The sequence below is a fragment of the Helicoverpa zea genome, chromosome 31 (assembly GCF_022581195.2).
Source record: "Helicoverpa zea isolate HzStark_Cry1AcR chromosome 31, ilHelZeax1.1, whole genome shotgun sequence".
In the NCBI taxonomy this organism is placed as follows: Eukaryota; Metazoa; Arthropoda; class Insecta; order Lepidoptera; family Noctuidae; genus Helicoverpa; species Helicoverpa zea.
The window spans coordinates 4,542,763-4,570,679 of record NC_061482.1 but is presented as its reverse complement, the minus strand read 5'-3'; the positions used below and the strand labels follow the sequence as shown (position 1 = coordinate 4,570,679).

General features: G+C 37.4%; 2 protein-coding genes across 8 annotated transcripts; one reads left to right on the top strand and one right to left on the bottom strand.

Annotated features, from left to right (window-relative positions):
• Nucleotides 1-39: 39 nt before the first annotated feature.
• LOC124645247 (sodium-coupled monocarboxylate transporter 1-like) lies at nt 40-17,708 on the top strand. Of its 2 annotated transcripts, none has more exons than XM_047185040.1 (13): nt 40-298; nt 414-573; nt 691-808; nt 885-952; nt 1,444-1,598; nt 1,948-2,088; nt 2,540-2,758; nt 9,917-10,044; nt 14,093-14,235; nt 14,702-14,883; nt 15,670-15,790; nt 17,058-17,201; nt 17,593-17,708. In XM_047185040.1, the coding sequence occupies exons 1-13, from the start codon at nt 117-119 to the stop codon at nt 17,650-17,652; spliced, it is 1,821 nt and encodes a 606-aa protein (XP_047040996.1). In that variant the 5' UTR covers nt 40-116; the 3' UTR covers nt 17,653-17,708. The 2 variants fall into 2 exon arrangements, with proteins under 2 accessions (XP_047040996.1, XP_047040995.1); XM_047185039.1 differs by having other exon boundaries at nt 17,590-17,708.
• A 756-nt stretch (nt 17,709-18,464) lies between these two features.
• On the bottom strand, nt 18,465-27,049 carry LOC124645159 (sodium/potassium/calcium exchanger 3). Of its 6 annotated transcripts, none has more exons than XM_047184921.1 (10): nt 26,850-27,049; nt 21,838-22,026; nt 21,248-21,435; nt 20,989-21,175; nt 20,839-20,928; nt 20,406-20,644; nt 20,170-20,332; nt 19,991-20,092; nt 19,722-19,843; nt 18,465-19,473 (listed from the first exon to the last, which is right to left on the bottom strand). In XM_047184921.1, exons 1-10 carry the CDS (start codon nt 26,866-26,868, stop codon nt 19,246-19,248), a joined length of 1,527 nt encoding a protein of 508 aa, XP_047040877.1. In that variant the 5' UTR covers nt 26,869-27,049; the 3' UTR covers nt 18,465-19,245. The 6 variants fall into 6 exon arrangements, with proteins under 6 accessions (XP_047040877.1, XP_047040878.1, XP_047040873.1 ...); XM_047184922.1 differs by having other exon boundaries at nt 20,839-20,910; nt 26,850-27,048; XM_047184917.1 differs by having other exon boundaries at nt 20,406-20,749; nt 26,850-27,046.
• Between the last annotated feature and the right edge of the window lie 868 nt (nt 27,050-27,917).

Below are 27,917 nucleotides of genomic sequence, written 5' to 3'. Positions count from 1 at the left end.
AGAACCGTTCCAGCTGCAAGTTCCGCTCGGTAAATGCCCATTATATACCGAGATGAAGTTTAAGTGTCACAGTGGACGGACGCGCGATCTCAGTGCTCCTCACGTAAACCAAAGTCATGACGGTAATATATTTCGACTGGCTCGACTACCTCGTCTTCGGCGGGATGCTTCTCTTCTCCGCCCTCATTGGCGTGTACTTCGCCTTCTTCGCGTCGAAAAAACAGAACACCACTTCTGAATACCTTATGGGCGGAAAGACTATGGGGATGTTCCCTATATCCATGTCGCTGATAGCCAGGTACATAATGTTTATTACTAGCTTCGCCACTGACCTCTACTTGTTATATTTTTCCGCTGCTGCGAAGGTTGTGTACATCACTTGGTGTATCCTAAACAATGGTTATTATTTCTAGTTATATTTCGGGTATATCGTTGCTGGGCCTGCCAGCCGAAATGTACACGTACGGAACTCAGCTGTGGACGATAGTACTGTCGGAATGGGCTGTTTCACTCACTATCGCAATTGTTTACCTGCCAGTATTTTATAATTTGCAGATCACTTCAACTTATGAGGTACTAATACTTAACTTTATGTATATAACATAGATGTTTGTGCTGAAATTACAACAACAAATCTTACATTTGCGACTTCGTGTTTTTATTTAATAAGTTTTGTATTTTTCTTTTCAGTATTTACGATTGAGATTTAACCAAAAAGTGCGACTTTTGGGTTCCATAATATTTATCATCAAGATGCTGTTATACATACCCATTGTGATATATGTACCTGCGCTGGCATTCAGTCAAGGTATAACATTTCATTGCGTTCCTACGTAAATACTTCCGGGCAATTTATATTATTCATGTATATCCTTTCTTTGCAGTGACTGGTATTAACTTACATTTAATCACGCCCATCGTGTGTCTCGTGTGTATATTTTACACGACTCTTGTAAGTACATCAATCTGTTATTCTTTACTGACCCTATTCTATCCCCTGCCAGTAACAAATAAATTGCTATAGTCTAGAAACGCGTAGCAACGAGGTCAACTATATCAGACATTGTTACATTATCTGGGCATATGATGAAAATGTTATAATACTTGAAGGAGCATCCTTTTAATGCACAGCATGTCTCGTTAGTCTAGTGGTCGCTATGCGCGTATGCTGTGCACGTTTCTTGAGTTCGATTCCCGGGTCAGGCCAAAATAAGTTTGTGGCTTTTAAGAAACTTTGATAGAGCAGCATCCTAATCTCTATTCAGTCGAGTCGAGCTGCCGTCACATCTGACTACGAGAGTGAAGGAATAGCGAGTGCATCATAGTCTACGCATAACGCATACGTTTCTGCACTGTTATACATATATCCTGCTAAAATAGCTGGCCATCTTTCGAAAACTGCTGTCATAACCGAAAATCGTCATCATTATTGTTATTTCACAGGGAGGGCTCAAAGCTGTGGTATGGACGGATACACTACAAACAGTACTTATGTATTTCGGCGTCATATTCGTACTTGCGTACGGCACGTGGCGATTGGGGGGGATATCCAATGTTATTTCAATAAACAAAAAAGGTGACCGGCTCGACTTTTTCAAGTGAGTATTACCTACCGTAGAGCCGTTTTCACCTACAATATTCAATACATAAACAAATGTTTACTTCGAATACTTTCGATTTTTACATAATTAACAAATATAAAAATATTTACAACTTAAAACTAATAAACAGCAATAACAAAATAGTTCCGCATCATTGTCAGTCGGTAATGTGCCCAAAAGGCTGGCAGCATTGCCACGTTGGATGGCAATGCTCAATCGTTGTGCGAAATAAAAGCCAGCCTTCGGAAAATTGAAAATTCAAAAGGGAAAACTCATAGTTGTTTTAAGAAATCTGAAGTTTATGTTTAGTTTTGAAACAGATTATGGATAGTCGACTTATTTCCAGCATGGATATGGACCCCACTATTCGGCATACCTTCTGGTCGACTGTGTTCGGTAACTACTTCAGTTGGCTCGCTTCGTGCTCAGTCAACCAGGCTATGGTACAGAGATGCTTAGCGCTTTCTTCTTTGAGACGAGCTAGAATGTAAGTATATAGAAATAAATAAATAAATAAATAAATAAATAAATAAATAAAACTTACATAGTAAGTTATCCTGGATATACCACTAAAAGGGACGTTCTCTTGTTCCCTTTTGGTGTTTCACTTTGGTCATCTACGAAAATGTGCACACAAGCCGAATTGAATGCTTCATCATAACAAAAATGAGCTATTTTCCTATAGCCTATAGATAGATGTTTAATAAAAAACAACTTATTTGGTCTTGCCCACTAAGTCGAATTGAAGGAAATATGACAGTAGGCATACTTTAATCCAGGGTCGAACGACTGTGTATTTCAAGTAATTTTTGAAGGAACAACAAAAGTTAATGTATATCACTCTCCCATCTATAGGTACCTACGGTAGCGAGGTACCACTTCGATGCCAAGACCACTGTACTGTATTTTTAACTCATACCTATCTATTCTATTTCTAGCACAATATTCATAATGGCAGCTGGTATATTCATCATCGTATCCCTATGTTGCTACACGGGTCTTGTGATTTATGCCACGTTTGCGGAGTGCGACCCCCTCACGACCGGGGCCATAAGGAAGAGCGACCAATTGCTGCCATATTTCGTGATGACCATCACAGGGTCTATTCCGGCGTTACCTGGAATATTTATGAGCGGAGTCTTCAGTGCAGCTCTGAGGTATAGTCCCGGTGAGAGAACGCCGTTTTTCTATGTTTTAAACCCCTTTTAGGGTTCCGTACCTCAAAAGGAAAAAACGGAACCCTTATAGGATCACTTTGTTGTCCGTCTGTCTGTCTGTCTGTCTGTCTGTCTGTCTATCTGTCAAGACCCTTTATCTTAAGAACGCGTGGACGTATCAAGCTGAAATTTACATGAAATACTCGGGTCTATTGTCCCTTTAAGCTGTGAAAATATCAAACTTCTAAGCCAAGCCAATCAAAAGATACAACCGATTATATCCATATTTTCAACAAATTTTCGACACTCGCAAAGGAATCAAAACCTACAGGGTACTTCCCGTAAACTCAGAATCTTGAAATTTGGCATGAAGCATTGTCGTATTATAATGCAAATATAGGAAAAATTGCGAAAATCACATTTTTTTTTGTTATATAATATAATAAAAATATTTTAATAAAATGAAACTTACTACCTTATTTCTCACGAACGAATAAAGGTACCAATTTATACCAAATACCTAGGTCTATTGTCCCTTTAAGCAATGAAAAAATCAAACTTCTAAGTTAACGCGATCAAAAGATACAGCAGTTTTACCGACACCTTAGACGAATTTCCGTCACACGCTAGGGAATCAAAACCTACAAGGTACTTCCCGTGAACTCAGAATCTTGAAATTCGGCACGAAGCAACGTTATATAGTACAGATAAAGGAAAAATTGCGAAAATGATAAATTTGAAGTTACATAAAATATTAAAATATTATTTTTGCTTACATGACATAAAATATTTTTTAATAATTATAAACTTACTACCTACCCTTTTTCACATGAACGCGTAGAGATATTAAAGTTTTGAATAAAAAGTGAAATTCATATCAAACACTTCTTAAATATAATTGCCTCTAAACTGTGAAAAATTTGAAATCATTCAAAGGTCATTGGGCACCTTAGTATGGAAACCATACCCACGGCGGATACGAACGAAATATAGCACAGTATAATGATAAAGGCTCTGATTTACTATGGCATTAGTCGCATCAATGTGAACCATGGGAATCTAGAGAAAATCAGGTGTAAATATCAAATATTTTCCTCATTTCAATGGGGAATTTAAACGACCAAGTTTGACGGATCTGAGAAATCATTTCTTTGTAGTGAAAGAGTATACTCGCCGTTTATTTCCATTCAGATCAAGATCTGATGATGGAAATCCTGAGAAATCGAGGGCAACTATCAGAAATTGTAGGCATGCATAGGATTAAAACTTGATTCTCAGATGTATGTCTGGTGATACTATCAAACAGTGAAGGTTTAGAGCTTACCTGATGATGGAGACGTGAGAAAGTCGAGAGAACTCCTACGACCTCCTACTACTCCAACGGTATGTTTTAGTTACGTCGTGTATGGGCTTATATTATTCGTATTGACGAGAAATTTTCACAAAAGTTAAAAATAAAAACTTTTTACAAAAAAAAAACAAACAACTTCTAAAAACAACAAGAAAACTGTTTATAAATAAATAAAGCCGACTTTATAAAACAAAGAAAGGGACAGAATTACACTTTTGTCAAGGCTCTAGAAACGTAAAGCCAGCAGCCCCGAATCCTACTCTCTAGAAGTCGTTGTTACAATTCGACAGCTACAAGTCGTCAGGCGGTTTCGAAAAAAATCTGAAACTGGGGCTCGTTAGGTGATTAATCCCTCAAACATAAAAGATCCCATTCCTGCAATGGCTGCTTTAACCCAAGTTAGTAGTGAATTCTCATCACCTAAGATAAAATAAGCTCCAACACAAGATAACGTTATAAATTGTAAAGGAGTCCCATAACTATATCTGATCTTTGCTATCGATCCCACAATGACAGTCAAACCTATCTATGTGGAAAGTCTTCGCCAATACGAATAAAATTAGCCCAAACACGTGGTAGTTGCAACATACCGTTCAGGAGTTTCCTCGACTCTCTGTAGTCTCCATAATCAAATCAGCTCCAAACCTTCACTGTTTACCAGTACCCTCAAAAATACACTCACATGTCTGGTTATGACTCGATGCGTGCCTACAATATTCAAGAGTTGCCCTCGATTTCTCAGCGTTTCCAGATCCTCATCAGATTCTGGCCATCCGAATTGGCATCTTCCTTCTTTATGAAAGTTTTTAACAATAAAAACTAGCATTGCAACCTGTACAATCCTCTGAAACTGCTTGTCTTTTATATTTTTCAAACGATCCTGGACATTCGTCTCCATGGAATTTTAATAAAATATTTATATTCAAAGAAACGTCATACCATTCTCCACGATTTAAAACTACTTTGATTCATGTCCGCCACTTTTTACAAAGCGGGTCAGATATGCCCAACCTTTATACATAGACATAATTAGTTATTTTCAATCAAATCAAATCAAATCAAAACTTATTTATTCAAACTTGGCTGCAAAACAGCACTTTTCGAACGTCAGAAAAAAATTACATAAGACAGTCCCCAAAACGCCCACCCTTCACCACTTCCTATGTGTTTTTGCTGGGAAGAAGAAGTGGCGCAACAAACTCCCCAGCAACACATGTCTGTCTGTAGGTTAAAAGAACCTTTCAACAAAGTACATTGAGTATATTGCAGTATGCAATACGCAATATTGTCATAAAATAAAATTACATTTAAAAATGATTTATAAAATCCACCACATGCTAGCTAGCACTCACCCTACGTAACTTGTCTAACTCAAGCATTGAATAAATATGATGTAAAAAAAAAAAAAATTGTATAGCCTCCAATATTTATAATAGTTTATGAGGGAGTGCCCACCTTCATGTGATATTCTATTGCAACCTTATGTCATGTACAACATACATAGGTAAGTAATGAATCTAGTAAATTGGACCGCTCAGCAAGAAAAAAAGAAGTATAAGAAAAGAGTTTACAAAATTATATAATACTACTTATAGTATAGTCAGTAAGACGACCTGGCACCACAAGCAGCACCCGTTCACGAGCATAACGCGAGGATCAGCCATCGCCCCCCTCGCACATCTTTGAGGGAGGGAGGCAACCCGACCGCCGACGCTACCGCAAGCAGTGCCGTCTAAGGGAGCATGACGTACTCACTGCTACACAACTCAATATCAGGATCAATTATCGCTAAGTAGTGGTCCTTATTTACTATAATCCAAAGGAAAAAAAAATAATATAAATAGATGATTAAAATAAAATATAATAAATACAGTAAATGTATCCTGTCAATAATGTAAAACCAAGTAATGTCAATAATAAAAATATAAAATTGTAAAATTAGGATGTCATTCACAAAAAAAAGACAATTATAATATAGCTGTCTTGCGTTCAACATGGCGACCAACTATTTTTGTCATTCAAATAATCGTTAATTGTATAATATGCCTTTTGAATAAGAATAGCCTTAATTTGTTCTTTGAATTTATTAAACGGCTGTTCTAATAAAGACAGAGGAAGTTTATTATAGAAACGAATACCTAGACCCAGAAATGAACCATGCACTTTATGAAGCCGGTGAAAGGGTACACACAGTTTATGCTTATTTCTTGTATTAATGCTATGGACTTCACTTTTTTTGGTATATAAATGTAAGTTCTGTCTAATATACAGTATATTGGCAAAGATGAATTGTGATGCCACAGTAAGAATACCAATTTCTTTAAACAGCTCTCTGAGGGAAGTTCTGGTACCTAATTGGTATATCGCACGTATAGCACGTTTTTGTAGAATAAATATATTCTCTATATCAGCGGCTTTGCCCCACAACAGAATACCGTAGGACATAACGCTGTGAAAATTACTGAAATACACCAATCGAGCTGTGTCGACGTCCGTGAACTGTCTGACTTTCCTAACGGCGTAGGCGGCAGAACTAAGCCTTCCCGCGAGGCTAGAAATATGTGAACCCCATTGAAGTTTTGTATCTACTGTTATACCCAGAAACACGGTAGATGCAACGGTTTGAAGAACCTCGTTGTTTAGGATAACATTAGGACCTAGGTTTTTTACATTAGGCAAAGTGAACTTAATGCATTTTGTTTTTTTAGCATTAAGTACTAAATTGTTTGTGGTAAACCAGTGCGTAACTAATGAGAGTGCACTGTTTACCTCTTCAAATTGCTCTCTATTTCTGTCAACTTTGAAAATGAGAGACGTATCATCTGCAAATAATACAACGTCGCAGATATTATTGAGGTGGTAAGGCAGATCATTGATGTATACTAAGAATAAGAATGGACCTAATATAGAGCCTTGCGGCACGCCTAGCTGAACTGGAAGGCCTGATGATTTAGAACCATTTACATCTACACATTGCAATCTATGTTGTAAATACGATTCTATTATGCTGAGAGCTCCGTTTTGGACTCCGTAAAACCGTAATTTGCGTAAAAGTGTATCATGATGGACGCAATCAAAAGCTTTGGAAAGGTCGCAAAAGACTCCAATAGCATTTTGAGAATTTTCCCATGCGTTATAAATATGTTTTAGAAGTGCAACACCAGCATCTGTGGTAGAACGACCTTTGGTAAAGCCATATTGTTCTGTATGAAGGAGGCTATTTAAATTGAAATATCGTAGTAACTGCTTGAGTATTAACTTTTCGAAAATTTTACTAAAGGCAGGCAAGATAGAAATAGGTCTAAAATTACTAATGTCTGACTTATTGCCTGATTTAAATAGAGGTATGACTTTACTGTGTTTCATGAGGTCAGGAAAAACACCAGTGTCAATGCACTTGTTGAATATGATAGCAAGGTAAGGAGCAATGACGTCAATTATATTACCTAATAGTTTGATGGAAATGTCCCAAAAATCACCCGTATTTTTTAATTTAAGAGTTTTAAAAACATTAATTACATCCATTGGAGTAACGTGCTCAAAACTAAACAAAGAATCACATTGAGGCACACTAGCACGCATAAGCTGTTCAGCGTCAGTTGAAGATGAATTTAAGGAGCGAGTCGTGGTTACAGGTATATCCGCAAAGAACTCATTAAAAGCTTTGGCTACATCAGCCGCATTACTAACAAGTTTGTCGTCCAGTTTAATCTCTAACTTGTTGTTCTGGTTCACTGACTTGCCAGTTTCATTATTTATAATTCTCCAGGTTGTTTTAATTTTATTTGAGGAGTTTTTAATAGAATCACTTAAAAATTTTGATTTTGCAAAATTACAGACCTTTTTAAATATTTTGGAATATTGTCTAACATAGTTTACAAAGTTATCGTCAAATTGACAAGTTTTCATACCGTATAACTCATATAGTCTCGCTCTACTTATATAAATACCTGGAGTGGCCCATTGGTTGAATTTGGCCGAGGTACCTTTAATATTTAAGGTTTTGGTCTTAAATGAAGAATTGAACTCATTCTGTATGACACCAAAGAGAGATGTATAATTGGTGTTAGGATCGTCATTAGCAAGAATAGAAGGTTCAAGATTTTTTGTAACATTACTTTTAAATCTAACACAACGACTAACTGAATAGGGTCTGCATTCTATTTTAAGTGGCTCAGTGTGAACTAACATGGGAAAACTAACTTTTTGTCCACAGTGGTCAGACGTAAGATGGTTGATGACTAAGTTGTTGGAGGCCTCAGTGTCACTAAATATGTTATCCAGACAGGTAGAAGTAGTGGCCGTAATTCTGGTTGGTTCAAAGAATATATTTACTAAGTTAAAAGACTTAAATAAGTTTAATAGTCTTATAGTTAAAGGTGAATCCTCCAAAATGTTAACATTAAAATCTCCACATATAATTTTACCTTTGGTGCTTGATTTTAATTTATTAAGTAAATCTTCAATGATTGATTCGAAATTGTTAAAGTCACCTAAGGGGGGCCGGTAAACGCAAACAATAATATAACGCTCAAGTTCCACGCAAGACAGCTCAATGGTGCGCTCGATAGAAAGACTATCTAAATCAGGGCGTTGTTTACATTTTAACATATTTGAAACCAAAACCAAAGATCCGCCTCGTATAGCATTCTTTCTTACAAACGCACTTTGCACAGTGAAATTACTATTATTAATAAATGAAACTTGATGTTCTTTTAACCAATGTTCAGTTAAACATAGAACATGAACATTATGGTTTTCCAAAAATAAACTTAATTCTAATTCTTTGCCAGACAAGCCCTGCATATTTTGATGTACAACATTCAATAAATGCGGCCCATCCTTTGTCGCGCCTAATAGTTTAAACTACTGGGCGAATCAATAATTATGTTAGTATTACTACTAACAATATCCGAAGATACATCAGACGTACCTGTGTCAGTTTGTATACTATATGCTAAAATATTAGCAATATGTCTCCTACACCTAGCTGGTAAATACATTGAGTACTCTGTCACTAGTAAATAAATACATTGAGTAATCAGATTTCTGAATGATGACTATAAAATGTTGTATATAAATAACTTTAATAAAATAACTTTTACAAGGTACTGGCCTACTATGTTAGTTATATTATAAAATAAAAAATATTAACTATTTTGACTCTCACGAAATTACCATAACTATGATTGTTCTAAACTGAACGGTTGGCGCGAGACTCATTTTTTATCTATACAGGATTTGTACGGAACCCTCGGTGCGCGAGTCCGACTCGCACTTGGCCGGTTTTTTTCTGAAGGTTTTGGCGACATTTTTAAGGCTCGATTCTCGAGTAGCTATTAACCTTACTTTGAAATTAATGCTGCATATGTTTCAACGTTTATCTAACTAAAACTTATAACCAATTAATGATCATTATTTAACTACCAAAGAAAGAGCATGGCGACCAAAATTGTCTGAAATCTGAAATTTTTATGAGGTGGAAAATCATCACATTCCATACTCACTGGGTCCATCGTTAAACTTTTACCGGCTAAAGCCCACTTTCCTCCTTCAGGAGCCCTTAGCGTGGTGCGCCCATTATTTGCTAATTGTTTATTTTTAGGCATTCAATTCCAACTTTCGATTATTTAACGATTTAAACGATCCAGATTTTTCCAAGTTTTTCAAAGAGAGTTTTACCGAAAACATTTTTTTAGCTAAGTCTCTCTTGGAAAAACTTGGAAACTCTCTAACAAATATTTTTGGATTTCTGTTGTGTGCTGATTTTGCGAATTAATATGTATTTTTATTCTCTTTGTTTTTAGCTCCATGTCGACCGGGCTGAACTCCATGTGTGGAGTGATATTCGAGGACCTCATCCGACCTGCCTACAATAAACCCATATCGGAAAGAGCGGCTAGTTTTATCATGAAGATGATTGTCGTGGTCATAGGTACGTAACTATATCAATTTTATCCCTACTAATATTATAAATGCGAAAGTAACTCTGTCAGTCTGTCTGTTACGCTTTCACGTCTAAACCACTGAACTGATTTTAATAAAATTTGGTACAGAGATAAAGAACAAACCTTGACCTTGAGAAAGGACATAGGATAGTTTTTATCCCGGACTTTTGAAGAATTCGCGGCGGAAGCTAGCAAATAAATAATACCAAAAAGTTGGGCAACGTCGAGACATGTAGGACAAAAGAGACAGAACATCATCATCAGCTTTTATACCCTACTGCTCCTCATACAGAGAACGATTGATCGTTAATCACCACGCTTGCCCCAGGCCTATTGGCGATTACGGCTGCCCTAAAGAGCTCATACAAAATAATGAACGATTAGATATATCGGGTGTGTCGTTCATAATCACATTAAATCCTATGGCATATACTTTATAATATTCTATGGGGAATTGTAAACAAAATAACCTAATCCATTCAGTGGTTTAACCACAGGAGTCATTTTTCGTTTTTATAATTTACAACATCATGTGTAAAGCAGAGATAAAGTTAAGAATATCAATGTTTTGATCGGTTGACAGCTGTCAGTTTTCAAGGGAGAATTTCAGTTGTTTGTAATGACTGACTTTTATATGGTGTTCTAATTTTCGCACATTTTTATTCTATTTACTTTGTTTGAAAAATTCATTTTTTTATTTTTACGTATTTTTCTTTTTTCTTTGTGTTAATCGACATATATTAACCAGTATATTAACGCATTTCATTTAATGTGATTGTGAACGACACACCCGATATATTCCTATAATATTCCGTTATAAGTTACCTTGATGTTGACACCTAGTACCACAATCCCTACTATATATTATTATAAATGCGAACGTAACTCTGTCTGTCTGTGACGCTTTCACGTCTAAACCACTGAACTGATTTTAATAAAATTTGGTACAGAGTGGACCTTGAGAAAGAACAAAGGATAGTTTTTATCCCGAACTTTTGAAGAATTCTCTTGGAAACGCGATATAACCGAACTCTACGCGGGCGAAGCCGTGGACAGAAGCTAGTCTTTTATAAAAAACAGTGTTATCAATTACGTCTGCCTGCACATCCGAGATAGACTCGAAAAATATTGCACGGATTTTCATGCGTTTTTCATCAAAGGGTTGGTTTATTAATTAAATCCAGGCGAAGCCAAAGCGAGTCTCCCAATATCAAAACGTATACTTTTTCATGCACTTCAGTGTAAAATAGTAAAATCGTTTGTTTATCTTGACAGCCACATCGTGGTGTTAATTACCTATTATGTGAATAACTTGCTTGTTCCGTATTCCGGTAGAAATGTTAGTTTAGTACCATTACTCATTAACGCTTTGCTAAACAGCTTAAACGAAATGTCTATTGTTATCGGTTAATTTTGATAGCATTTTTTGTCATACTTCATATAATTATTTTTTTTACAATTGCCGCATGCAGCTAGCAGACTAAAGAACTCAAATGAGTGACATTGTTGCCTATCCTAGCTCTATCCTCATTAAAATTTGTGTGCGACCAAATTCAGAGTACCTATGTTGTCTGAAATTATTCTAGAATGTTCGAGCGTCAAATTACAATCAGTCGTCATAATAAACAGATCGATATAAAAGTCACATAACTACGCCGTAATACAGACCCTTGCATCACTAAATTTGCAGCCACTACACAGGGAAATATAGGCATACATTGGCTGTTTTTCCCCTTTTAATTTCATCCGGCTGTCGGACCCTCCACCCGGCTAATTTGCCGTTCGTCCGTTTGATTTAGTCTGCTCTCAAAGCGTGGCGTTTTTTCGTGTCTAGCCGGCCTATTAGCACGAAATTAAGGACTTCGTTTTGATTTTATGCGCTGTATTTTTTTAACGTTTTGTAGACCCGCCGTAGATGAAACGCAAAGGCGGCTTCAAAAAAATGTAGTCTGCGATACTTTGAACAGACTCATATATCAGTCAAAATAAAAAAAAACAAAAAAATCAGTAACTAGATAGATATGGAGATATATGGCACTAAATTTTTATTGGTACCTCTCTTTCAATTTCTAATGACATTGTATTATTGAAGTATTTACATAATATTTACATTAATTTTAAAAATTAAAAATAAACTTATATATTTGGCACTAAATAATCAGGTTTCGAACCTGTATCGAATCGACTATTAACTGATGAAAATTTTATTGGATTCACGATAATCTTCAAAATAAACCGTCAGCTAAACTTCGCGCCAACAACTTGAAATCCTTTAATAAATTTTCTGTAACAACGATCAAGTAAATGATATTATAATGCGAAGGTGTTTTTCTATGGTAAAACCACCCTAAAAACCGTTGTTGGCTTTTCCACGGGACTTGAAATCACGCGGAAACAGCTAATTGATTTACAAAAGTTAAACTATTAGGTAATAATTAACCGGCGCGCGGCGATAGAAAAAGTGCACTTTAAGTAGGTACCTAGCATTTACTATTTAATTCTATTATTAGATCGTGGAAGTCGATAGTCACGCATTAAAACTCCCCTTTTAACAACGCATTCACAAATGCGAGTAACTTATTTAGTTACTACCTATTTCTTTCGCATCCCGGGAGAATTCTTCGTTCGTAGCTTCGTTTATAATTGTAATTATATAATTGACTACGGAATATTATTTTTATTTCGACTCGTAAGTATGGTAGAGGCATCGATATATTATATAACCGGTGTATACTCTGTACTTACTTGTTACACCTGAAATAACGCCTCGAATTTCCATGAAAAACTGCGATGGTATTAATAGTACTTGCATGTTTCTTCGACCCAAACCTTACTGAAGTTTTTAAAAAAATACAAATCATATTTGTTTAAATTCCCTGTAAGTTTAAACCATTATTTACTGTAATCGACTATCAACTTCCCGGTTAGAATCGTTCGGCATTTTCTTGCATGATTAGTTATTTAGCGCAAGTCATGTTTATCGCACCTATTAGCCAATAATCGTAAAACTGTCATGTTAGACAACTCTGTAATTATGAGTTATGTATGTCTAAGTCATGAATCCAGAATATTTGGTTCTTATGACTAAATATAATTGGAATAATTAAAGAATTCAGGGGCCCGATTCTAATAATTTTACTTAAGCAACATACGATTCACATTCGACTGCGATCTAATCACGACTCAATTACGATTGAAGCGTATGGGGCATTCCGCTATTTTTTTCTTTGAAATAAACGTTTTTATCCTTTTCTGTCATTCAATAATGAATCATTTTGTCTGCAAATGATTTACGATTGCAATATGATTGTAGAGCAAACTACCGTATAGACCAAAATCACCAAAATAGCAGACCAATCGAATGTCGTTGAAATACGGTTGGTCTTATATTATTAGCAGAATGCCCGATAGGTTAAAAACTGCTATTGCGATCATATTGCGATTCGATATCTATTCAATTTTGACATTATTAAATTAGGAGAATCGGGCCCAAGTTATGTATTGGCGAGTCCACCCGTGAAGGCCGAAAAGTCGAGAATATAAAAAGGTATCGTACCTGTATATGTAGTTACGCGTTTAAATCCCGATTATTTATTAACATGAGATGATTCAGATCTACTATGCACCTATCAGATTATGTATTTCAATTATAATAACCACTAGCTGTTGTACCGGAGTGTCGACCGCGTCCCGGACGACCCGAATAAAATTTAGCCTAGGTCACCCAGATATGTGTAGGTAGCTTCCCAACAGTGAAAGAATTTTCCAATTTCCGGTGGTCTTAAAGCCTTGAACAAACAAGAAAACCTCTTTACACTTCATATTTATTAGTTTAGACTTAAATGGCCTTACTACAAAAACTTAAACTCCTGTTTTACAATGGTTTTACACTTGTCTAAAAAAATTGTGGCTGCAAAATGAACCATATGTCAACGTCATAATCTGACATTTTTTTAGACAAGTCTTAAACTGACGTTTAAAAGTTTTTGTGGTAAGACGGAAATTGTTTAATACTTAGCTATTGTATGTTCACAGGATTCGCTTGCGTGGCTCTAGTGTTCTTGGTGGAGCATATGGGGGCTCTTATCCAAGCCGGTAAGAGTTTGGCTGGTATTACCGCGGGAAGCTTGCTGGGACTGTTCTCTATGGGATTGTTTTTGCCCTGGATTAATTCTACGGTAAATAAAAATCCTTAGTAACAAAACCAATTAAAAAATAACCACTGAAAGAACCAATTAGTAAATAACCACTGAAAAACTAAAAACAAACATCTATATATGTAAGTATATTGTTTTAGAAGATGGTGGCGAAATAAATGTAGCGATGTCTCTTGCTCACATAAAAAAAATGTGACTTCAGACCTACTCTACTGAAATCACTGAAAATCGAAATAAAAATACTTTGTACATTGTTTCAGAAGTCAATGGCGAAATAACTTAGCAAAATCTCTCATTCACATAAAAAAAACTGTCACTTCAGACGCCCCACCCCCTAAATACACTTTTATCTATCTTAGAAATTTTGTATTGCCTTTTAAAACAAAAAATACCCAGACATCCAATATTTTTGCCAATCAAATAAATTGCTATTCTATTCACATGTTTATTATGTCTATTTTTAATTCTACAATTATTTCCACGAAAGGGTGCATTAACCGGCGGTCTGACGTCCACGATGCTCGTCGGTTGGATCTCCCTGGGGACCCAGGCGGCCATGATGCGGGGAGACATAGTGGTCACCCCCAAGCCGGTGTCAGTGGCCGGCTGTCCTGGCAACGAGACGTTACCAACCTCTTCGGCTACACTTTCTACCGTTGAGTTTGACAGGTCCAGTATATAATCACTACATAATATAAAACAAAGTCGCTTTTTCTGTCCTTTTTAACGCTTAAATATTCAAACTACGCAACGGATTTGATATAGCCTTTGTAATAACAATAAACTCTACATAAATACTCTACGCAAGTGCCTTATAATATTACCTACAATATTTATTTAGCTATACAGAGAACATGGAATTTTTCATAAAAATAAAAGTGGCTAATGGAGCACAGGCACACAATGACTTTTAAAGACTCTTATACTAAACAGTGACGTGCAACTATGTAATCAAAACAAATTTTTTCACGATATTTTATGTATTTTGGTCCATACTACGTACCCACATGATGAGACGCATTTCGTAATATTATAGCTTCCAAAATATTGATCATCCCCATCATCGAATTTTATTTTGGGCTGGCGTCATTTCACAAGAAACATTCTTTTTAGCCATGTTCTTTTTCACACAATCCATAGTTCCTTTGGTCGTCCCCTCACACAATATCCATCTACATTCATGCTCATCCCCTTCCAGAATAGTGTACTTTTGAGAATTTTAAAAACCATTTAAAATGACTAACTTCTGCCAGCGGTTCCACGTAAGGAATCTCTGCACGAACCAGGACAAAAAAGACTTTAGCCTTCCTCTATAAGTGGGCTTTCTAACACTGGAAGAATTTTTCATATCGGGCCAGTAGCTCCTGAGATTACCGCGCTGAAGCAAACAAACAAACTCTTCAGCTTTAGTAAAGATTATTGCTCGTATATGGTACATTTTCTTGGTGTTTCCAGGTCAGGCACATTCTTCATGTACAGATTGAGCTACCTGTACTACACGCTGGTCGGTATGACAGTGTGCATCGTGGTCGGCTCCATCGTTTCCTACTTCACCGAGCCCAATGACCCAGCTATGGTGAGTGCTTTCAAACATTTTGGAACCTGCCCCCTATAAACGTAATAGCTTCTGCCAGAGGTTTCACCCGCATCCCGTGGGAACCTCTTCACGAAGCCAAATAAAAAGTAGCCTATAGCCTTCCTCGATAAACGGGCTATCTAACACTGAAAGATTTTTTCAAATCGGTTCAGTAGTTCCTGAGATTAGCGCTGCCAAACAAACCAACTCTTCAGTCTTATAATATTAGTTGGTATAGATTTATTGGATCACCAGATAGCGACTCCGTAGTTATAGTGCATTCGGTTTAAAGGCCAATCGATCGAGGTTTCTTAGAATGATTGGGAACATTTAACTCTAGTAATGGAGATTATGAAAGCTATGTAGCTAACTTGTAAGTTCGAATACCTAGTGTTTTAGAAAATCTGTAAAGCTGGAAACTTACCGAATTCGTAGGCTAAAATAGAACTAGAACGAGCATACGAATTAGAACTTTAAACAAATTCATTGGAACGAATATGAATTCGGTAATTTTTTTTTTTTCAGTTCGTTACCAATACACAACACTCGTACACAACGCCTACCAGAAAGCTAAACATAATTTGATCATAATCATGTTTTGATATTTCATCAAATTAAATACGATTTAATTTTTTATTTAGTAAATAGTTCTCATTTTTCTAGCTCTAACGATCAGTTTTATTTTTAGGTTTTAATATTATAAAGAGGTAAAAGTAAGTGTGTAGGGGGTAATTTTTGGAACCGCTGGTTGGTTTTCTAGCTTAGCTACAATGTTCCTGAGTGCCGTAGGCTACATTTTATCCCGGTACGGGCACGGTTCCCACGGGACGTGGGTGAAACCGTGGGCAAACGGCTAGTGTTATATACAAGCAATACAGTGTATTAACGATGAAAAAAATCCTCTAGTAAATTCAAATAAACTGCAATACTTTCAAAAACATTCTAAAGCATACGCTAGAATATTTTCTATTTTGATTGACCACTTAAGTAGCTAACTGTAACTACATATATGGAACATCAGAACACTGATACAGTTTCAGAACATTTTATTCATTTAAAACCGAATAAAGAACACGTCATAACCACCTTGACCTACCAACAGCGCGAATATAACACGTTACTTCTATTGCATGTCCTGTCTTCAACGTGCCTATAAAGATAGGCTGCAAGATTGCCATCCGTCCCTTGACAGGCGTTTAGGCAAATTGGTGGTCAAGGCGTGTGAGCCGACAGATTGACAATTAGAGCAATGTGGGTCAATGATCAGGTGCACCGGGATTTACTGACGCCGATTGTGCATCGGTGGCTACCGGAGCAACACCCGCATTGCCGCAGACCAAGACTTACTCAGCACGACATCGAGTTGCATGCTAGGGAGCTCGACCAGCTGAGAGCGCACACCTCCTACGATGTATGTTATCCTGGTACCATTAATTAGTACAACTTAAGTATTTATTGTCAAAATCTTATAGTTAAAATGTAAAATCATAAGTCTGGACGAAATGTGTTAAAGACCATTTATTTTTTGGAAACAGCCTTTGCTATAAAAATAATACAAGTTAGTAAAAATACTTATGAACAGAGTAGAGTGGAAGATTGTTAAAAAATCTCTCGGGTATAATACCCTTTGCAAATCCAGTGCTAACGTACTGAATGGCTCAAGGTCCGATTAATTCTACACCTATTGAAAACAGGATCTGTCAGTCTATGTCCAATTGGTGTTACTGACCTAACATAATAACTTGCACAATCTATCACGTGTTATTTCATGCCTATATGTAATTTATTGCTTATTTCAGAAGATGGCCGACAGCCCTGAGATCATTCGGAAAAATAACAACAACGTGAACGATAATTACTGATTAATTTGTGACTTTATAAGTACTCTAAATTACGTGTAATAAAATTGGTTACTTGATTTGAAGTTGTATGATTTTGTGCCCTTTGTTTTTGATCCTAGAGTTTATTTATTAATTGAAGTTAAGTTTGTGAAAGCTAATAGATTTTATAAATACGAGTGTATGACATGGTTAGCTAAAAGGGGTAGTCTGGTATCGATCAGGCACCTGCATGCTCCAATTCGAAGCTGCGCAGTACACTTTGGATGCAACTGCTTGAATTTTTGATATCGTTATTTAACCTTTACTTGATTTAGCGTGCTGTGTCTGACTATCGTGCAGTTTTAATCAACCGAGAGCATTTTATAGGGGTAGCTACGTTATGTAACATTTGTAATCGTTATTGTCGGTGCTCATGGTAGTTTTTGGTAATTTTACCTGCGGTTGACTTCCCCTGTATTATGCTTTGGTTGATGCCTGACCAATTCCAAAAGATACTAAAGTCCAAGAAAACCCAAGTAAATTAACCGATTGTAGATGCCATTATATAGTCAGTGATTTTACAAGTAATGATAGTACTTAATGATCCCGTTCGTACGACTATCATTATATGTAAAATTTGTTATAATTAAATTGTCATAATGCTGTTATATATCGCAAATTCCATTAGTGTAATCATTTTAACAGTGTGCAAAATCACCGGAGGCTTTATTATGACGGGTTTCAGCTACCACTAGTCTCAAGTATGAAACGGACCATCAGCGTCATATAATGTCCGTTTGTGCAACGGAATTATTAATGAGTTAAAAGCCCGCTGTCTGAATAAAAGATACAAATAGCTATAGATATATTTAATTAGTTTAAGACAGTTACATTACATCGTATAATATGTATTTACATCAACTTATCTGTATCGAGATTACTGACAAAGAGAGAACGTTGGTTGTTGATAGTGCCTTGTACCAAACACTCGAGGAACCTTAGCCGACCTTAAAGAAGAGGAACACCTCATACAAAATGTATAAAAATATAAAGTTTTGAAAACAAAACTATATTTCATATCCAAAATACAAGTGATGTTTTAAATTGTAAATGTTTGAAAGCTGAATGCCGACGATATACAAAAGTTAAGGTAAGTATGTTCCTGTATGTCCTGCTGGTCCCATCAAATGAGTGACATATCACACACTACTGTTTATAATAATACTGTTTGAACTGCAGCACCTTCCCAAGTGGATGGTAACACTCTCGACACATGATTGAGGTATACTTCAATACTAACATTTATTTAATCTACATAAAATGGCAGCGGAAACTACAATGTATGAAAAATATAACATCTCGCACACACATGCGTATTCTCGTATCTTCTAAATCACATAAATAAAATTAAAATAAAAAACTCAACTAATGAATATGAAACTTACTCTTTGGTCTATTGAAAGAGAATGTAACTAAATAGATGATCAGAAATATTTGCTAACAAAAATGTAACCGAATGCTTATAAAGTACACGTAAGTTTCAGCTCACATGAGTATGAAACCGTTGCGAGAGGCATCACGACTACCATTTTTACACTTCGTCTTACATTATTATGTCCAGAACACTTAGCTAGCTTAAGACTTTAGCTCACTTCTCTTGCACGTGCGTACGTTGACGGGGAAGAAGACGTTAAGTTCGATAAGCGTGGCCAGGACCAGGAACATGGCATACATGGCGAGACAGGCGCGCCCCACCGCCGCGTCCAGCTTGAACTTATTGAACCAAAACGTCAAGTAGAGCAGCAGCAGCGTCGACAGCAACGAAATGGCCGAGTACTCCAAGCCCATGGAATTGATCTTCACCTGTTAACATATCATTGTATTTATCCTGACCGTTCGGATGCAGGTCACGATGAATAAACAAGTCGCTGTGCCAATCAATTTTATAACAGTGTCGCAATTTCGCAGTGCTACATTTTTAAAGGGGTTAAAAAAGCTTTTTAAATTCGCATGTGCAAAAACAATTTAAAATATTTCTACAGTTGAGCTCAATCAGATTATTCATAGCATCAGACACAATTAAGTCTATATTAAAATAGTTGAGTTCTAACCCAGTAGTGACCCGGCTCGGCAGGAGTGAGAGACGCTTTGATCAGCCACGGCAACCCGAGGCATAGCAGAATGTCAAACGTGTTTGAGCCAATCGAATTGCTGATACCCATGGATCCATGACCTGCACACCATCACATAATGTATAAGTTCCAATTACAGCAACAAAGGAGAATACTGAAATATTTATAGATGCAGTAGCAAGATAAAACGTTCAAATATTAGAAGAAATAAATGAAGTTACTCTTTACAAGTCCAAAAAACACTTCACCTTGTTTGGCTACTATAACACTGGAAACGGCTTCAGGTACAGAAGTTCCAGCAGCAAGGAAAGTTATGCCCATCACAGAATCCGGTATCATCAATGTGTCCCCTGTAATATAGCAATAGTTCATTCAGCAAAATACCCTTTAACTTCGCAACTGTGTGTGTTATAGTTAATAATCTTACCGATAATAGTGATCATCCAAGCTACAATGTAAGACAAAGATCCTATCCATACAATGCACATCATAAACGTAAGAGGGAACCAGTTCTTGAACCGAGGCTTCTCACAGTCTGGTATGGTGAACAAAAAGACCAGGTGAATGGGCCATGTCACTATCCAAGTTGCCTGGAGAGAAAAAACAAACATTAGGACATCAAGTTTGACATGGAAAAGCACACTGTAACTGTTTTTAAACTACCTTAGTTAGCCAGCTTCTGCCAGAGGGCCATTTCCACAGCGAGTGCACATATTTATCTTCTACTTCTTTGTTAGCGTCGTCCACATTCGCTACAGCTATACTGTCTTCATGGTGTACAATTTCCACGTCATTCGCCTTATTTTCAATATCAATACAGATAGCCTTAGCTTTGTCGCCGTCTGCGGTAGCTAAGGTCACAGAATTTGCTGTGTCAATCTCACAATGTTTTTCATTTTTATCTGGGCAAAGAGATAACGCACTTTTTATATTCCCATTGTGTTGATGGTGATCCAAAGACAAATCATTTTTGTTTACAGGTGAAGATTGTTTAGCATCTTTAAGTTCTGGAAATTTAAATAATAGCACAGGAGATATCTTATTGCTGCGCTTATTGGTAACAATATTAAAATAGAATTAAAAACACAGAACGTACCATTATCTGCAGCAATAGAGTTTTCATGTTTCTCGTTTTTCTTCAACATGTCAGATACACAGTTCCAGCTACCTGTGTAACAACACATTTCTGTGATAAAATTACGCATGAATCACTTTATTTGGTTCAACCACTTCATGAAATACTCACTTTTAGCGAAGTTTTGAATGGATTTGTCATAGTACATGATGCAGATGTAGACTCCGTACAGCATGACGAGGAGGAAAGCTTCGTACCACTGCACGTACTCGTCGTGCATTATGCAAATCAGTATAGATACTGTGATGCCGTAGGCTAGACAATCCCTGGTTAGTGGCCACCAGTCTAAGGGAACAACCTGAAAGGAACAGCAGGTTTAGAATAGTCAACGGATTTTTCGTCAAAATTAAGAAGTAGGAACGAAAATTACCATTCCTGCGCCGATACCGCAGCACGCAGCCACAGCGAGGATGTTGAAGACTGCTGAGCCGACGATGGTACCGACTCCGATGTCACCCTCAGTGATAAAGGTGCCGATGACGTTGACGAACAGCTCGGGAGCTGATGTCGCCGCCGCCATGAATGTGGCTCCAGCCACATCGTTCGTCATGTTCAATGCTGGAACAATGACAAACAAAAATAGGTTACCGTATAGAACAGTGCCATAGCCGCAAAGCAATTCTTAAATAGCAGGTAATTTGATCTTCTACATATAAAAACACTGCACAGACCTAACTCATGTTAATTTAGTACTGCTCAAAGAGATTTAAAGCTGAGACGATTGACACACGACACCGCGCTCTGCCCCGCGCATTCATATTCATTAACCTGTTCTTGAAACTTTGACAAACGGTCGGAATTGCTTGGTAGTTTCTTGTGCCACTTTCTTACCTTCATTAAAACATATCAGTAAGCAGTACTAAAGGGTATAGGGAGAAGTTTTAGGGAGAAGTTTAAATAAATGCTTCTCGAATTTGAATCAACGTTTCGGTAGACAAAAGAATACATTTCAATACATACCATGACATATTCTTTCAACGGCTGGCACGAAGAACTTGTCGCAGACGACTGCCAGCGCCAGGAACAGGTAGATGGAGATGAAGGCGTGGAGGACGATGGCTCCATGCTGCCTCTGCAACTCCGTGAACAGGCCTGCCGGGAAGTCATCGATGGCCGGCGGCGTGCAGTTGCGTAAGTAGCCCTCTGAAACTACCAAAATATTTGTTGAGGATAAAATTCACAAGCTATACCGCTGGTAAGATTTCGAATGTGTTCTTCATTTTGATCTTTCTCTGCGTGCGTATCTGTAAATATGATTTAGAGTTTAAATAAGAGTCGAATGCATCAAATGAAAACCCTTTCTTTACAGCATGAAAATAACAACATACCTATTAAAGGATTAACAAGGATTGAGGCAATAACGTGAATTATCTTTTATTTCTTGTCTATTTCGTGAATGCAGCCAATACTTACAAGGTTATGAATCCTGCTGTCTCACTCGAAGATGGCGAAGTACAACTGCACGTAGTAGCTTGGTATACATTATGTATGATACAATAAACATGCTAACTAACCTGTTTGGAACTCGTGAGCAAATTGAAAGAATAAAACGTACGGTTTTGCAGCTGAACTTGGTTGGTGATTCTAATGAAGCAAAATCCAGAGAGAACAGCTGTCCGAGTCGACACAATTAACATGTAGGTAATATTTAGTAAACATCTACACTGTATTTTTAAAGTAACTTTATTAAAACTCCAAGCTTTATGTTACCGATAACTATCTTCTGACATCTCACGTCATTTGTAAAATAGACAGGCTGCCTAAACAGTATTTTCACAAAAGTTTCGTTGAGGGGATTTCTCATTGCTTATATAGTTCGGCCATTCAGAGAATGCGTTCCTGACACGTCGCGATTGAACTGACGACGTAACTTTGCAATGGCGTTGCAGTTACGATAAAAATATTTTTGCTGGTTGTTTACCGTTTTAACAATTGAGGAGCATTAAAACAACATTATTATATCAATAATCAATGAATGTTATTACGTCGTCAGTTCAATCGCGACGTGTCAGGAACGCATTCTCTGAATGGCCGAACTATAATAACAATAAACCTCTCTTTTGGTGTGTTAAGAACTACAAGAATAGATCATGAGACAATACTTATAGTAACTTTTTTGGTCTATCCCAGTAATATTAAGTTGACACAGATTTCAGAGGGAAAAAAGTAGAGTTATGCCCATTTTTACCAACAAATACCTAAATTAAGGGATCCCCTAAGAGCATTTACGGAACACTTAATAAGAATTTCGTTTTCACCAAATTTTAGGTATCCCTTATCCATAGTTATTTATGTCAAAATTGGGAGAGCCCTTATTCTAAGTGGCACTTAGATTAAGAGATTGTTGGTGAAAATGGGCATAAGAGAATATGTACGTAAGGAATAATTCTTTTAGATATTGAAAAGGTATTCTTAATAGCAGATAATAATTAATTTCTTAATAGCTTTTTAGTATTATTAAAAAGAGCAATTTAATTTGCTAAAAACAAACTATCCCTGAAGCGAGAGTACAACTAAACGCGATATCGGAAACGTACGAAAATTACTAAGTTTCGACAATCACTCGCACACACGCATGACATACGCACAACTATTGTAAAAGGAAAGATATATATAATCAAAGACTGAAAGTCGCGAAACTTCGACTTATATAAATAAACAAAGGTTTATTGTTGAAGCTAACCAGACTCCTTGATTGAGATTTATGATACTTTGTGAAGTAAAGCACTTAGGCTCGATTCAAGTATCCGATATCCGAAGAAAGTAGAGGTATATAAGATAATACACACTTACAGTACATTTTAATGCAGTTCTGAGGTCCAGTGCAGGACGATTTTATGTTAGAACCAATCAGAATTTAGGTGTATTCAAATAATTAAAGTGGAGATTTTTCGAGATGTATTGATTTGCTTCGATCCACAAAATATATTTGTGACTGATCGACAGATTTTGATGTCGACACACGATGAAACGTATTGTTAAAAAGCCTATAATAACTGACGTGTTCTGTGTTTTTTTACACCTTGGTGGAAGTAAAGCCTCTTTAAGTAGATGCCTTGACAATATACGATCAGAAAAGTAAAATGAAGGAAATACCAACTGATGCTGGGTAATCAGCAGTATTGCACGTACTAAATAAAATATTCCATAGTAAATGATTCGGTAACGCCATTGAATTGCATTGCATAAGGTAATTGACACCTTGTGAACTCTTGCCAACGTGCCTAGCGTCTGGTGCGTGCCTAACTACCTACACGAGTGCATCATCCATCTTTATTTAAAACTTTTAAATGAAATAAAGCACAAACCAAAACGAAAATCCTGCTAGGACTTGCTCTCTTTCAATTCTCAGTTCTCCGAAGAAAGAAAATTCTTCAAAGACTACAATGTATACACTAAATTCTTCTTTCCCTCATACACTTCGGACACGGAGGCCAAGCTTTTTTAATCGATCCATTGTATCAAGATTTGAGTCAACACGGTCTTAACGCTGAATTGAATCTATCAATGATACCTTGATACCTGAAGTGGCATTTGATAGGGTACTTCCTATCCTTTAGATTAACCGCAATTATAGCAAAATAATTATTATTAATGTCAATGTTTTGGTCATAGAAACACATCACACAGTTGGGTGATCAATACCTACAGGCTGGCAATTAGTTTTTGATCGACTAAAATGCACTAATATTCTAAGCTACTATAATGCGCACAGAACCTTATGTACAATACTTAGATTCTTACAAAGTTCGTCTCCAACGAAAAACCTATTTTATAGGCCAAAACTTGTGTGCCGTTAGAAAACTCTTGCCGGCAATATATCAGTGTACGATCTTCGTGTACGAAAATTATACGGTTTTTAGAATACGATTGAAGTGAATCAAAATCGGTGATCGAGGAAAGGCTAGGCAGTTGATAGTGGATCTTCATAGTTAATGTGGGTATGATGACGAGGTATCAATTTCTGCTAGCAAGAAATCATATAACCACCAAGTTCAGTGAATGCAAAGGTTCGCGTAAGTTGCCAGGTCCAACTACGAAGTCAATTGTGATATCAGAGTAGTTTCCATTGAGACGGCACGGACATGGCCCGCGGCGTGCTATGGCGTGCTTGATTAACAAACGCACATCCTGTGCCACTCTAAAAACGGCTCCTTCAAATAGCAAAGTCAACAAGCCAATCATGGACAAATTGTCTCAAATTACTGCTGCACTAACTTGTTTAACCGAATTAACTGATTTTAGAAAATACGTGTCATTTGCTCGTTGTAGCCGCGGCAGGCGTGCCGGCTTCGTGCCAAATTGTGCATGTTACCATTCGTTATTATAGTTGAGACACTCGCATGCGGCGACTGCACTATGAAGGAAATTGACAGATCAAACATGGCAGGAAGTCCGCATTAGCGACGCGTAAGTCGTCTTTCGATCCGCTGCTCTCTCTATTGCCCAACGACCTAAGGGATTTCACCGATGTTCCAATATTGAGAAATCTCTTTTACAATTTTTACTATACCCAGATTTGGGAAAACTGATTTGCTAATATAATACCACCTATCACAGGTGAAATTTGAAGAACCTGCATTTCGACAGTTTGTTTTTGGCCTGTATCGTTTCAGATGAGGAAAATAATCCAAATTCGGGCCGATGATTTTGGAGTCTGCCAGAAAAAGATCACGTGAAGACAGTCGGTGTTCAACCTTGCTCGCTGACAGCCCTGAGTGGACAATTGACAATTTGCGCGAGGAGCGACCGGATGAGGCGCCGAGTCGGAGCTCTGCCTCCCCCTTCAAACTTTAAGAACGATGGCCTAACTGCGGCCAATAGCTATAATATCAAATTTACCTAATCAAATCATACAACAATACAATATAGCTTGTTTAACACATGTTCAGCATTCTTCCACGCGATACAACGACAAGAGTCTGTCAGCGCTGAGGCATAAGTGCCGTATTGTGGCAAGTGGGTAACTCTCTTGCAATTATGATTGTCCTAAGATCAGTTACCATAAGCGAAGACCTTCTAAAAATAGATATCGATCAGAACCAATTATTTACTGCCCACGATTGATTAATACTCGTAATGTCCATCGTATCCTGATTCCTGATCACAGACTGTAGGTACTAAATATGACTGAATGTCCTTGTTTTTGGACTATTACCTATTAAGTTAAAGTTAACACAAACTTTCATGATATTTTTTTATCGTGGTTGTTAGTGAGGCAGGTCAGTCCTCATTTCATGGAGTCGTTATAATGGACGTTGACATCAAGTGAATCAAGGTGCGGTTGCTAGGTACTCTCGCGTTGTTGAGCTATAATCAACACTAATTCGTTTACAGAAAGATCTAATAGCCATCGGGTGAGCATCGAGCCACGCCCGCGTTTCGACAATTTCGTCAATAGCTCAGCTCGACTGCTAAGCGGCAATACTTCCATGTCTAATATTATGTGATAATGTCGTTTAGTAAAATTAACCTGATACATCAATTCCATTGAACTTTGCAGCGGCTTTGTTTATATTTACTATGTAACTCCCACGCAAAAACTTTTAGTACGGGTGATTCTGATGGTAATGCCGGGCAGGATGATGAAGGTGGAATAGCAATGCTAGTGTTCGTACCTGGTGGTGCCGCATCCGGGGGTAGAACCGCCATGTCTTCCATACTTACAAGGATGCAAGGCGCCGGCCCGGCCGTCCGGCGCGCTGACGCAGCTTCGAACCACACTACATTCACTTTCAACACTTCAATCGTTGATATAATCTTCTTCGCAACTCCATTTGAATCACTTCATGAGTGAGCCAGCCGATGAACGGGAATTGGACGCACTTCCGACCTCCTTCTACATAACCTTGCCATGATGGTACGCGCACTTCACCAGGATCAAAGGCCCGACGACTGAATCTCCAGGATGCTAGAAAGGTGTGAATCCCCCTAATCCAAACCTCGACAAAAGTAAGACATTGGACTCGTACCTCGATCGGAGGTATTCATATTGGAGTAGTTTCGTGTAGAGCGCGACGCAGGCGACCGAGGACGTCGCCACTGGCGTCCGAATGCCGCCGCTCACGCTCAAACGGACATAATGGACCCGCCGGAGAGCTCGTCAAAAGAAGAATACGGGGGCCAATTATTTATTTCCATACAATACACGTACGTCGGCCGGCGCTCGGGCGCAGTGCGGGAGTGACTCCCAGCGCGAGCATCGTCTCCTCGCGACCTACACGACCACATGCTCACCACAATTGAATTTTAATGAACATCATATTATGTACAATAATTGTTAAATGTCCTTTTTTAATAAAGGCAATGTTAAACAAATTTATTCGCGAACAATAATGCCACACGCTTCAAATATCAGCATGCAATGCAAGCATCCATGCAATAAGTTAGCAACATTTCAGTTTCTAAGAAGGGCAGAGATGTTCTCGAGCAAGAGTAATGACTTACACATATTAAGAACAAAGAAGACACACACCTAGAACATTAAGGAAATATCCCGAGTCGGGTCGCACTCAGCTCTGATTTTAATAATCCGTGAGGTCAAACGTCAATTTACAGGCCCTTCTCGACTCACCGCGCGGTCGGCACGCGACTTTTACAATTATACTTAATTAAAAGATTTGAGCACGAACATTTGTTGTAAACCAACTATCATGGATATGACTCACGAGACAATATTGCATCTATGTAGGAGTAGAGGAAACAAAGATCGTTAAAAAATGAACAACGGTTTATATTTGAAGTACTACACTTCCACCGATTCGATGAAAACATCGCAATGTGCAGTATATTGAAAGGAAAGTTAATACGATGATGACAATGTATCAGTATTTGCACATGCGCAAATACACATTCCGTGTTATCACCGTCAGTCGTCAGACTCTATGTCAATGCTTAATATTTGCGATTAAAGATATGAAAAGGGAAAATTCACCTATAGAGTTCTCTTCAACAGGTTCTAAATCATCATTAAGATTTTCGTAGCCTTTTCATAACTTTTATGGAATTGCCTTCCACTAAAAAGCTTCCAAAACAATAGA

Coding starts and splice junctions, on each gene's coding strand:
- LOC124645247 (XM_047185039.1), top strand. CDS start 117: ATGACGGTAATATATTTCGACTGGCTCGACTACCTCGTCTTCGGCGGG. Junction 809..884: donor TGCGCTGGCATTCAGTCAAG/GTATAACATTTC, acceptor CTTTCTTTGCAG/TGACTGGTATTAACTTACAT. Junction 10,045..14,092: donor GATGATTGTCGTGGTCATAG/GTACGTAACTAT, acceptor GTATGTTCACAG/GATTCGCTTGCGTGGCTCTA.
- LOC124645159 (XM_047184917.1), bottom strand. Junction 21,436..21,837: donor CGTTGAAAGAATATGTCATG/GTATGTATTGAA, acceptor TCATTGTTCCAG/CATTGAACATGACGAACGAT. Junction 20,929..20,988: donor CATTCAAAACTTCGCTAAAA/GTGAGTATTTCA, acceptor ATTTTATCACAG/AAATGTGTTGTTACACAGGT.